Here is a 15,109-nt window from a genome sequence, read left to right as displayed (position 1 = left end):
TATATGTACAGCTGGCATAACCTTGGGATCTCCTGTATATAATGATTTATATACAGCTGGTATAACCTGGGGATCTCCTGTATATAATGATATATATACAGCTGGTATAACCTGGGGATCTCCTGTATATAATGATATATGTACAGCCGGTATAACCTGGGGATCTCCTGTATATAATGATATATGTACAGCTAGTATAACCTGGGGATCTCCTGTATATAATGATATATGTACAGCTGGTATAACCTGGGGATCTCCTGTATATAATGATATATGTACAGCCGGTATAACCTGGGGATCTCCTGTATATAATGATATATGTACAGCCGGTATAACCTGGAGATCTCCTGTATATAATGATATATATGTACAGCTGGTATAACCTGGGGATCTCCTGTATATAATGATATATGTACAGCCGGTATAACCTGGAGATCTCCTGTATATAATGATATATATGTACAGCTGGTATAACCTTGGGATCTTCTGTATATAATGAGATATGTACAGCTGGTATAACCTGGGGATCTCCTGTATAAAATGATATATGTACAGCCGGTATAACCTTGGCATCTTCTGTATATAATGAGATATGTACAGCTGGTATAACCTGGGGATCTCCTGTATATAATGATATATGTACAGCCGGTATAACCTGGGGATCTCCTGTATATATTGATATATGTAAAGCCGGTATAACCTGGGGATCCCCTGTATATAATAAAATATATGAACAGCTGGTATAACCTGGGGATCCCCTGTATATAATGATATATATGTACAGCTGGTATAACCTGGGGATCTCCTGTATATAATGATATATGTACAGCTAGTATAACCTGGGGATCTCCTGTATATAATGATATATGTACAGCCGGTATAACCTGGGGATCTCCTGTATAATGCTATATGTACAGCCGGTATAACCTGGGGATCTCCTGTATATAATGATATATGTACAGCTGGTATAACCTGGGGATCTCCTGTATATAATGATATATGTACAGCCAGTAAAACCTGGGGATCTCCTGTATATAATGATATATGTACAGCCGGTATAACCTGGGGATCTCCTGTATATAATGATATATGTACAGCTGGTATAACCTGGGGATCTCCTGTATATAATGATATATGTACAGCCGGTATAACCTGGAGATCTCCTGTATATAATGATATATGTACAGCTGGTATAACCTGCGGATCTCCTGTATATAATGATATATGTACAGCCGGTATAACCTTGGGATCTTCTGTATATAATGAGATATGTACAGCTGGTATAACCTGGGGATCTCCTGTATATAATGATATATGTACAGCTGGTATAACCTGGGGATCTCCTGTATATAATGATATATGTACAGCTGGTATAACCTGGGGATCTCCTGTATATAATGATATATGTACAGCTGGTATAACCTGGGGATCTCCTGTATATAATGATATATGTACAGCCGGTATAACCTGGGGATCTCCTGTACATAGTGATATATGTACAGCTGGTATAACCTGGGGATCTCCTGTACATAGTGATATATGTACAGCTGGTATAACCTGGGGATCTCCTGTATATAATGATATATGTACAGGTGGTATAACCTGGGGATCTCCTGTATATAATAATATATGTACAGCTGGTGTAACCTGGGATCTCCTGTATATAATGATATATATACAGCTGGTATAACCTGGGGATCTCCTGTATATAATGATATATGTACAGCCGGTATAACCTGGGGATCTCCTGTATATAATGATATATGTACAGCTGGTATAACCTGGGGATCTCCTGTATATAATGATATATGTACAGCCGGTATAACCTGAGATCTCCTGTATATAATGATATATATGTACAGCTGGTATAACCTGGGGATCTCCTGTATATAATGATATATGTACAGCCGGTATAACCTTGGGATCTTCTGTATATAATGAGATATGTACAGCTGGTATAACCTGGGGATCTCCTGTATATAATGATATATGTACAGCCGGTATAACCTGGGGATCTCCTGTATATAATGATATATGTACAGCCGGTATAACCTGGGGATCTCCTGTATATAATGATATATGTACAGCCGGTATAACCTGGGGATCTCCTGTATATAATGATATATGTACAGGTGGTATAACCTGGGGATCCCCTGTATATAATGATATATATGTACAGCTGGTATAACCTGGGGATCTCCTGTATATAATGATATATGTACAGCTAGTATAACCTGGGGATCTCCTGTATATAATGATATATGTACAGCCGGTATAACCTGGGGATCTCCTGTATAATGCTATATGTACAGCCGGTATAACCTGGGGATCTCCTGTATGTAATGATATATGTACAGCCGGTATAACCTGGGGATCTCCTGTATATAATGATATATGTACAGCCGGTATAACCTGGGGATCTCCTGTATATAATTATATATGTACAGCTGGTATAACCTGGGGATCTCCTGTATATAATGATATATGTACAGCCGGTATAACCTGGGGATCTCCTGTATATAATGATCTATGTATAGCTGGTATAACCTGGGGATCTACTGTATATAATGATATATGTACATCCGGTATAACCTGGGGATCTCCTGTATATAATGCTATATGTACAGCCGGTATAACCTGGGGATCTCCTGTATATAATGATATATGTACAGCCGGTATAACCTGGGGATCTCCTGTATATAATGATATATGTACAGCCCGTATAACCTGGGGATCTCCTGTATATAATGATATATGTAAAGCCGGTATAACCTGGGGATCTCCTGTATATAATGATATATGTACAGCCGGTATAACCTGGGGATCTCCTGTATATAACAATATATGTACAGCCGGTATAACCTGGGTATCTCCTGTATATAATGATAAATGTACATCCGGTATAACCTGGGGAACTCCTGTATATAATGATATATGTACAGCCGGTATAACCTGGAGATCTCCTGTATATAATGATATATATGTACAGCTGGTATAACCTGGGGATCTCCTGTATATAATGATATATGTACAGCCGGTATAACCTGGGGATCTCCTGTATATAACAATATATGTACAGCCGGTATAACCTGGGTATCTCCTGTATATAATGATATATATACAGCCGGTATAACCTGGGGATCTCCTGTATATAATGATATATGTACAGCCGGTATAACCTGGGGATCTCCTGTATATAATGATATATGTACAGCTGGTATAACCTGGGGATCTCCTGTATATAATGATATATGTACAGCTAGTATAACCTGGGGATCTCCTGTATATAATGATATATGTACAGCTGGTATAACCTGGGGATCTCCTGTATATAATGATATATGTACAGCTGGTATAACCTGGGGATCTCCTGTATATAATGATATATGTACAGCTAGTATAACCTGGGGATCTCCTGTATATAATGATATATGTACAGCTGGTATAACCTGGGGATCTCCTGTATATAATGATATATGTACAGCCGGTATAACCTGGGGATCTCCTGTATATAATGATATATGTACAGCTGGTATAACCTGGGGATCTCCTGTATATAATGATATATGTACAGCCGGTATAACCTGGGGATCTCCTGTATATAATGATATATGTACAGTCGGTATAACCTGGGGATCTCCTGTATATAATGATATATGTACAGCCGGTATAACCTGGGGATCTCCTGTATATAATGATATATATACAGCTGGTATAACCTGGGGATCTCCTGTATATAATGATATATGTACAGCTGGTATAACCTGGGGATCTCCTGTATATAATGATATATATGTACAGCTGGTATAACCTGGGGATCTCCTGTATATAATGATATATGTACAGCCGGTATAACCTGGGGATCTCCTGTATATAATGATATATGTACAGCCGTCATAACCTGGGGATCATCTGTATATAATGATATATGTACAGCCGGTATAACCTGGGGATCTCCTGTATATAATGATATATGTACAGCTGGTATAACCTGGGGATCTCCTGTATATAATGATATATGTACAGCCGGTATAACCTGGGGATCTCCTGTATATAATGATCTATGTATAGCTGGTATAACCTGGGGATCTCCTGTATATAATGATATATGTACAGCCGGTATAACCTGGGGATCTCCTGTATATAATGCTATATGTACAGCCGGTATAACCTGGGGATCTCCTGTATATAATGATATATGTACAGCCGGTATAACCTGGGGATCTCCTGTATATAATGATATATGTACAGCCCGTATAACCTGGGGATCTCCTGTATATAATGATATATGAAAAGCCGGTATAACCTGGGGATCTCCTGTATATAATGATATATGTACAGCCGCTATAACCTGGGGATCTCCTGTATATAATGATATATGTACAGCCGGTATAACCTGGGGAACTCCTGTATATAATGATATATGTACAGCCGGTATAACCTGGGGATCTCCTGTATATAATGATATATGTACAGCTGGTATAACCTGGGGATCTCCTGTATATAATGATATATGTACAGCTAGTATAACCTGGGGATTTTCTGCATATAATGATATATGTACAGCTAGTATAACCTGGGGATCTCCTGTATATAATGATATATGTACAGCTGGTATAACCTTGGGATCTCCTGTATATAATGATATATGTACAGCTGGTATAACCTGGGGATCTCCTGTATATAATGATATATGTACAGCCGGTATAACCTGGGGATCTCCTGTATAATGCTATATGTACAGCTGGTATAACCTGGGGATCCCCTGTATATAATGATATATGTACAGCCGGTATAACCTGGGGATCTCCTGTATAATGCTATATGTACAGCCGGTATAACCTGGGGATCTCCTGTATATAGTGATATATGTACAGCTAGTATAACCTGGGGATCTCCTGTATATAATGATATATGTACAGCCGGTATAACCTGGAGATCTCCTGTATATAATGATATATGTACAGCTGCTATAACCTGGGGATCTCATGTATATAATGATATATGTACAGTTGGTATAACCTGGGGATCTCCTGTATATAATGATATATATGTACAGCTGGTATAACCTGGAGATCTCCTGTATATAATGATATATATGTACAGCTGGTATAACCTGGAGATCTCCTGTATATAATGATATATATGTACAGCTGGTATAACCTGGGGATCTGCTGTATATAATGCTATATGTACAGCCGGTATAACCTGGGGATCTCCTGTATATAATGATATATGTACAGCCGGTATAACCTGGAGATCTCCTGTATATAATGATATATGTACAGCCCGTATAACCTGGGGATCTCCTGTATATAATGATATATGTACAGCCGGTATAACCTGGGGATCTCCTGTATATAATGATATATGTACAGCTGGTATAACCTGGAGATCTCCTGTATATAATGATATATGTACAGCTGGTATAACCTGGGGATCTCCTGTATATAGTGATATATGTACAGCTAGTATAACCTGGGGATCTCCTGTATATAATGATATATGTACAGCTGGTATAACCTGGGGATCTCCTGTATATAATGATATATGTACAGCCGGTATAACCTGGAGATCTCCTGTATATAATGATATATATGTACAGCTGGTATAACCTGGGGATCTCCTGTATATAATGATATATGTACAGCCGGTATAACCTGGGGATCTCCTGTATATAATGATATATGTACAGCCGCTATAACCTGGGGATCTCCTGTTTATAATGATATATGTACAGCTGGTATAACCTAGGGATCTCCTGTATGTAATGATATATGTACAGCTGGTATAACCTGGGGATCTCCTGTATATAATGATATATGTACAGCTGGTATAACCTGGGGATCTCCTGTATATAATGATATATGTACAGCCGGTATAACCTTGGGATCTTCTGTATATAATGAGATATGTATAGCTGGTATAACCTGGGGATCTCCGGTATATAATGATATATGAACAGCTGGTATAACCTGGGGATCTCCTGTATATAATGATATATGTACAGCTGGTATAACCTGGGGTTCTCCTGTATATAATGATATATGTACAGCTGGTATAACCTGGGGATCTCCTGTATATAATGATATATGTACAGCTGGTATAACCTGGGGATCTCCTGTATATAATGATATATGTACAGCCGGTATAACCTGGGGATCTCCTGTATATAGTGATATATGTACAGCTGGTATAACCTGGGGATCTCCTGTATATAATGATATATGTACAGCTGGTATAACCTGGGGATCTCCTGTATATAATAATATATGTACAGCTGGTATAACCTGGGGATCTCCTGTATATAATGATATATATACAGCTGGTATAACCTGGGGATCTCCTGTATATAATGATATATATACAGCTGGTATAACCTGGGGATCTCCTGTATATAATGATATATGTACAGCCGGTATAACCTGGGGATCTCCTGTATAATGCTATATGTACAGCCGGTATAACCTGGGGATCTCCTGTATATAATGATATATGTACAGCCAGTATAACCTGGGGATCTCCTGTATATAATGATATATGTACAGCTGGTATAACCTGGGGATCTCCTGTATATAATGATGTATGTACAGCTGGTATAACCTGGAGATCTCCTGTATATAATGATATATGTACAGCCGGTATAACCTGGAGATCTCCTGTATATAATGATATATATGTACAGCTGGTATAACCTGGGGATCTCCTTTATATAATGATATATGTACAGCCGGTATAACCTTGGCATCTTCTGTATATAATGAGATATGTACAGCTGGTATAACCTGGGGATCTCCTGTATATAATGATATATGTACAGCCGGTATAACCTGGGGATCCCCTGTATATAATAAAATATATGAACAGCTGGTATAACCTGGGGATCCCCTGTAGATAGTAAAATATATGAACAGCTGGTATAACCTGGGGATCCCCTGTATATAATGATATATATGTACAGCTGGTATAACCTGGGGATCTCCTGTATATAATGATATATGTACAGCCGGTATAACCTGGGGATCTCCTGTATATAATGATATATGTAAAGCCGGTATAACCTGGGGATCTCCTGTATATAATGATATATGTACAGCCGGTATAACCTGGAGATCTCCTGTATATAATGATATATATGTACAGCTGGTATAACCTGGGGATCTCCTTTATATAATGATATATGTACAGCCGGTATAACCTTGGCATCTTCTGTATATAATGAGATATGTACAGCTGGTATAACCTGGGGATCTCCTGTATATAATGATATATGTACAGCCGGTATAACCTGGGGATCTCGTGTATATATTGATATATGTACAGCCGGTATAACCTGGGGATCCCCTGTATATAATAAAATATATGAACAGCTGGTATAACCTGGGGATCCCCTGTAGATAGTAAAATATATGAACAGCTGGTATAACCTGGGGATCCCCTGTATATAATGATATATATGTACAGCTGGTATAACCTGGGGATCTCCTGTATATAATGATATATGTACAGCCGGTATAACCTGGGGATCTCCTGTATATAATGATATATGTAAAGCCGGTATAACCTGGGGATCTCCTGTATATAATGATATATGTACAGCCGGTATAACCTGGGGATCTCCTGTATATAATGATATATGTACAGCCGGTATAACCTGGGGAACTCCTGTATATAATGATATATGTACAGCCGGTATAACCTGGAGATCTCCTGTATATAATGATATATATGTACAGCTGGTATAACCTGGGGATCTCCTGTATATAATGATATATGTACAGCCGGTATAACCTGGGGATCTCCTGTATATAACAATATATGTACAGCCGGTATAACCTGGGGATCTCCTGTATATAATGATATATATACAGCCGGTATAACCTGGGGATCTCCTGTATATGATGCTATATGTACAGCCGGTATAACCTGGGGATCTCCTGTATATAATGATATATGTACAGCTGATATAACCTGGGGATCTCCCGTATATAATGATATATGTACAGCTGGTATAACCTGGGGATCTCCTGTATATAATGATATATGTACAGCTGGTATAACCTGGGGATCTCCTGTATATAATGATACATGTACAGCTGGTATAACCTGGGGATCTCCTGTATATAATGATATATGTACAGCCGGTATAACCTGGGGATCTCCTGTATATAATGATATATGTACAACTGGTATAACCTGGGGATCTCCTGTATATAATGATATATGTACAGCTAGAATAACCTGGGGATCTCCTGTTTATAATGATATATGTACAGCCGGTATAACCTGGGGGTCTCCTGTATATAATGATATATATACAGCCGGTATAACTTGGGGGTCTCCTGTATATAATGATATATATACAGCCGGTATAACCTGGGGATCTCCTGTATATAATGATATATGTACAGCTGGTATAACCTGGGGATCTCCTGTTTATAATGATATATGTACAGCTGGTATAACATGGGGATCTCCTGTATATAATGATATATGTACAACTGGTATAACCTGGGGATCTCCTGTATATAATGATATATGTACAGCTGGTATAACCTGGGGATCTCCTGTATATAATGATATATGTACAGCTGGTATAACCTGGGGATCTCCTGTATATAATGATATATGTACAGACGGTATAACCTGGGGACCTCCTGTATATAATGATATATGTACAGCTGCTATAACATGGGGATCTCCTGTATATAATGATATATGTACAGCTGGTATAACATGGGGATCTCCTGTATATAATGATATATGTACAGCTGGTATAACCTGGGGATCTCCTGTATATAATGATATATGTACAGCTGGTATAACCTGGGGATCTCCTGTATATAATGATATATGTACAGCTGGTATAACCTGGGGATCTCCTGTATATAATGATATATGTACAGCTGGTATAACCTGGGGATCTCCTGTATATAATGATATATGTACAGCCGGTATAACCTGGGGATCTCGTGTATATATTGATATATGTACAGCCGGTATAACCTGGAGATCTCCTGTACATAATGATATATGTACAGCCAGTATAACCTGGGGATCTCCTGTATATAGTGATATATGTACAGCTGGTATAACCTGGGGATCTCCTGTGTATAATGATATATGTACAACTGGTATAACCTGGGGATCTCCTGTATATAATGATATATGTACAACTGGTATAACCTGGGGATCTCCTGTATATAATGATATATGTACAGCCGGTATAACCTGGGGATCTCCTGTATATAATGATATATGTACAGCCGGTATAACCTGGGGATCTCCTGTATATAATGATATATGTACAGCCGGTATAACCTGGGGATCTCCTGTACATAATGATATATGTACAGCTGGTATAACCTGGGGATCTCCTGTACATAATGATATATGTACAGCTGGTATAACCTGGGGATCTCCTGTATATAATGATATATGTACAGCCGGTATAACCTGGGGATCTCCTGTATATAATGATATATGTACAGCCGGTATAACCTGGGGATCTCGTGTATATATTGATATATGTACAGCCGGTATAACCTGGAGATCTCCTGTATATAATGATATATGTACAGCTGGTATAACCTGGGGATCGCCTGTATATAATGATATATGTACAGCCGGTATAACCTGGGGATCTCCTGTATATAATGATATATGTACAGCCGGTATAACCTGGAGATCTCCTGTATATAATGATATATGTACAGCTGGTATAACCTGGGGATCGCCTGTATATAATGATATATGTACAGGTGGTATAACCTGGGGATCTCCTGTATATAATGATATATGTACAGCTGGTATAACCTGGGGATCTCCTGTATATAATGATATATGTACAGCTGGTATAACCTGGGGATCGCCTGTATATATTGATATATGTACAGCCGGTATAACCTGGGGATCTCCTGTATATAATGATATATGTACAGCTGGTATAACCTGGGGATCTCCTGTATATAATGATATATGTACAGCTGTTGGAAGTATACTTCTTCCTGTATATAGTGATATGGAGTATGCTGGTATGCCATGGTATAACTTGAGTACCTTAATTTAGTTTGAGGAAGTTTCACAAAGAACAGAACTTTGTTCCTGATATTGGGTCTGAAAAGAATAATATGGGCATCACATGAAGGGAAGTAGAAGCAATAACTGCCAAGCACAATGAGGCCATACAATGATTTACTGTCCCAGTGATTACAACAGAGGACTGCTTCCTTAAACTGTAAGGATCATTAAAACATCTGTTACACGCCCTTAGCTCATCATTAGCATAATTATAAATGTTGATATTAGAAGGAAGGAGACCACGGATAACAAATATAAGAAGATTCCCACAGTCACGGGGCCTGGATCTATGAGTAATGTCCCTCGGTTATTATGATAGATTTTGATGGCGATTTCTTTTAAAGGGAACCTGTCACCACATTTTCATATACATCTAGTGACAGGTTCCTAATAACTAACTGACACCCTACTTTTAGCTAAAAGTTGTTTCCTTCACATCCCGATAAATCAGTTTTATCTTATATTACCTGCTATTAGAGGGGGCTAATCAGCAGTTTGTGTCACATGACCAGGGTGATGTCATCAAAGTTCCTCTACCCTTTACATTTGCAAAATGTGCCCCATGTATATATCTGATGACATGAAGTCACAGCAGCCTCCATGGACTTCTACTCCTCTCCATCCTTTTTGGAGACTGCTGTGATTTCATGTGATCAGATACATACATACATGCAGTAAAGGTACAGTTTGCCTATGTTAGAAGGCTAAAGGGCCTGAGATAATGTCCCTCTGGTCACATGACATGAATGTAGCACAAGGCAGAACAATCAGTCAAAATAATGGGGCGGGGTTATTGGCAGAGAGAGGAGAGTCACAGAAAGAAGACCTGAGTCTGGAAAGGTAATTTGCATATCAGAAAAAATGGCTGTAATTATGGTGCAGGACCTCACTGGCAGATAATTTTAAGTGATATGAGGAGGAGTTGTAACCCTTTATTAGCAGGCATTGATAGTCAAGGGGGTAAAATTCTGATGACAGGTCCTCTTTAACCCCTTTGGAATGATGGGGCTTGAAAAAGAGAAGGAGTCGGCTTCCTTCCAATTGTAGCAATTTGTACAAAGAGTCATGGACCCAAACAAGCCCCCTGGGGCTGCCTGATATAATGCCTGTTAAATGACATCTAAGGTGTGTGTGTATATATATATATATATATATATATATATATATATATATATATATATACACACACACATTCATGTAAAGAAATGTTATCCTAGTATTGAAAAAAATTTCAAAACAACTAAATTCTATAAAATTAAAAAAGTTTTATTAATTAAAATTACATTTGTAAAAAAAATATGCAGAAATGTAATATTTACATGAAAAGGGCAATTTAATTATCATATCATATCAAGTAAGTTTTTTTTTTCTTCATGCTAAAAAACTATTTTACATACTATACATTAAATTCACCAACAACAACACATAGTACAAAAACACACGGTCCTGGAAATATGATAAGTTATACAGTTGATTTTAAAATGAATAAAAAAAAACCCTGACTTTCATTTTTTAAAGTGGTTTTGCAAGATAAAAAAATATCTACCACTTTTATTGTTTTTTCTAGAAACAGCGCCACATTTATCAATGGGCGTGTCTGGTACTACAACATACACAGTCGGATATTGCAAATTACACATCAGTCACAGTTCATGAAGGGGGGGTGGGGGCAGGGCATTTTTAAAGATAAAAACAGCAATGGTCAGTAACTTTTCAACAAACTTTATTTAAACAGGACCGTTCCCCACTTCACACAAGTAAAATATACCATAATGTAGGGGCTGCTACACAGCTTCATTGGCACTGAATTCTCTTTCTAGGCCCCATAGTTGTCCGAACTTAAGTAGGTCAGCCCATCCCTCCTTTACGTTATTTTTTATATAGCGCACACAGATTACACAGAGCCTCACAAAGCTTGCCAAATTGGTCCCTGTCCCCAATGGGACTCACAATCTAATCAACCTACCAGTATGTTATGAAGTGTGGGAGGAAACTGGAGGATACCCACGCAAACATGGAGAGAACATACAAACTCTTTTTAGATGTTGACCCTGGGACCTGAACCCAGGACCCCATCGCTGCAAGGCTGTAATGCTAACCACTGAGCCACCGTGCTGCAAGGCTGTAGTGCTAACCACTCAGCCACTGTGCTGCAAGGCTGTAGTGCTAACCACTGAGCCACCGTGCTGCAAGGCTGTAGTGCTAACCACTGAGCCACAGTGCTGCCCACATCCCTAGTCTCTAACATTCAGTTTATGTTGAAGTATTTGTCTACTATAAGAGGTGGCTCACCTTCTAACAGTAATATAAGTACACCATATAGGGGAATGTAATGTAATATTTCAATGCTTTTAGCTGCTTTTCTGAAGAAATTTAAGAAGCAAGACATAAAATTAAGTAAAAGTTCAAATAAATATACACAGAATATATCAAAACATAGAAACTACTTGGAAAAAACATCAAGACATGAACAGGTCCCTGGGGAAAGATAATGCTCCAGCTGTGTAAGTCTATCAGGTGTCAGGAGGAGACGATCATTATATAGTCAGGGGTGTGGGGTTGGGACGGGTTATTTTTCCTTTGTTAATTTTCCAATTTTTTTTCCCGATTGCAAATGCTGATATTGACATCTAAAATTTTGGGAGACACCTCTGAGCCCCAAAGGGATGTGTAGATACATAGTACTATAGGGAATGGCCATAGGGATTGGCCAGGACATGGTCATTGGAGTCTTCACGTGAAATGGGGCTACCAGGGTTGTCTTTTTGGTGAAATGGGGCTACCAGGGTTGTCTTTTTGGGGTATCTCGTTTGTAATTAAATACTGATGCTGGGGACCTGAAAATCTAAAACGAGCTGCCAGAGGAAGTCATCGTAATAACTTATAATTATATATCATATAACGTGATTAACAATAAAAATGTTTAGAATAGAACCACATGGTGACTTGTGCCACTTGTGACTCGGGCAACCAAAAATTCAACATCGTCAGGCCCCTTGCGCACAAACGTTTCCACGCCAAGGCCATATGCATGCGACCGATTGGAGGAGAGAGAAGGAGTGAGCGCTTCTCACCCCTCCCCTCTTCGTAGAAAGAGTAGAGTGGCCACCCTTATGACCGGGTGCCATAGACCTCTATGGGGGCTGTGATCCAGCCAAAAAATTTTGTTTTTCAGATCATGGCCCTCATATCGGTCATGTGCATGAGGAGTTTTAAACTATTGCATATCGATGGCTTATCTATTGGTTCGGTCAGATTGGATCCAACACTTAGACCGTCTCATATCAGGTGGTTCCCACACGTAGAGACAGAAATCCAGCTTCATTCTCCGTGTGCTGAAATCACCTGGTGGGTGGTGGTCTAAGTGTCAGGCCCATATCAATCTGATATTAATAAACTATCCCAGTGTTGGGCCGGGTTCCTTTGGCCCACTAGATATCATTATTCTGGTGGCCCACCCTCCATCATCATCAGGAAATAGACCCTCGTAGCCTCGGAATTAGGTTGACTTCAGCTGTATCTCTATTAGTTAAGAGCCTGGCCCCGTCTTTGATACTCTGATGGGCCAGTCCAATACTGACCTCTCCTTTGGACCACGTTAACAATTCTTCTAACTTCAGAGCTGCAATCTCTTAACATTCCCTCATTCCTAAACTATGAACTGCATCGATACCCTTTGTAGGAACAGCTCCAAAGGATTATGGGAGCTCATTTTTGTCCATAAATGGGTCTTCTCGGTTGGTAGATGGAGGGAAGGTCTTCATTTAAGGAAGCAGCGTTTCCTTCACAAATCTGAAGCTGCGGGTATTGCTTAGTAAACCACTTTGCCAATATCTGCTGAACATCCACCACAATGATGTCTGTCTTGGTGAGGTCCATGTAGGGTGGGTCGTCAAATATCTAAATGAAAAAGTTACACATTAGTCACTAAGAAAGTTCAGTGGTCATCCCACATCTATGATGTCAACCTCAAGTAGATCTTCCACCAGCTACACCGTGAATAGATGTTATCGTCACCGTCGTTGAAGGTGTTGCCCAACAGTCAAACCTATCTACATGATAGATGAAAGGTGCTGGTCACTGAGGTCCATACTGCTGGACCTTGCACCAATCTGGACGATCCATGATGGTGCAGTGATAAACACCCACGTGCACTGGTGATTGTCAGGTTTGTAGACTTTATATATATGTTTTGTGAGAAATATTCAAGACGAATAAAGTTTTTGTATTTTCAGAATGACTTACTACCCACATAGTTAGGGACATTCGGTAATCACTGTGATCCAAAGACCAACATGGTAGATCCAATTTCTACAAATCTCAGCCACGTAACATGGAGGTTCTTTTGCTTTCAGTTCAGACTTTCAACTTATGTAATAAAAAAGTGGAAGGTTGTGTGGAACAAGTGGGATTTCAACTTGGATACTTGCAATTTTGCTAACGTTCTTACCCCCTTATGAGCAGGGCCCTCACCCGTATTCTTCCATATGACCATAATGAAATATTTTGTTTGTATTTGTCCCCTATGGTTAGCAGAGTGATACAGAATTTTGTACTGTTTTGTAGATGTTATTTTTGTAGCAATGTGACTTTGGTCTTTTAGATAAATTCTTGGGGCTTTCCACAGCAAATAATAATTAGGGAAATGATAGATTACTTTATAACTAGTTCTCCACGGTGGTTTCCGCAAACTTGAGACAAAATGATTAATTGTCTATAAGCAGGGGTGGGGGGGGGGGTGGTTTGGGGGAGGGTGGAAGGGAGGGTGGAAGGTAAAGCGTCACGGGTCTTGGTGCATAGATTAAGCTCTGCACAACTTTTTCTCACTGCCACCAGCTACAGCCTGTCCATAAGTTTAGTTAGAATCACATGTCCCAATGATTCATTATATATATGTATCCTTGTTAAGAAATCTGATAACAGCAGGGGCATAACTACAGCGGTAGCAGCCATAGTGTCCGCTATGGGGCCTGCAGTGTCAGGGGGCCCAATCATCCGACCTGACACAATATAGAATGGAGGATGTGCA

The 15,109-nt window shown here is 39.1% G+C and overlaps 1 protein-coding gene across 2 annotated transcripts in view; it reads right to left on the bottom strand.

Annotated features, from left to right (window-relative positions):
- Positions 1 to 11,411: 11,411 nt before the first annotated feature.
- Positions 11,412 to 15,109, bottom strand: part of LOC140069374 (CD48 antigen-like) — a 28,582-nt gene continuing 24,884 nt past the window's right edge. For both annotated transcript variants that reach the window (XM_072115010.1, XM_072115011.1), the window contains one exon: positions 11,412 to 13,980. In XM_072115010.1, the coding sequence (XP_071971111.1) occupies positions 13,973 to 13,980 (8 nt within the window). In that variant the 3' untranslated portion in view covers positions 11,412 to 13,972. The remainder of the gene's footprint in view (positions 13,981 to 15,109) is intronic.

The sequence above is a fragment of the Engystomops pustulosus genome, chromosome 7, assembly GCF_040894005.1.
Source record: "Engystomops pustulosus chromosome 7, aEngPut4.maternal, whole genome shotgun sequence".
NCBI classification, from domain to species: domain Eukaryota; kingdom Metazoa; phylum Chordata; class Amphibia; order Anura; family Leptodactylidae; genus Engystomops; species Engystomops pustulosus.
The sequence above is the reverse complement of the archived record's forward strand: the minus strand, read 5'-3'. Positions and strand labels throughout refer to the sequence as shown.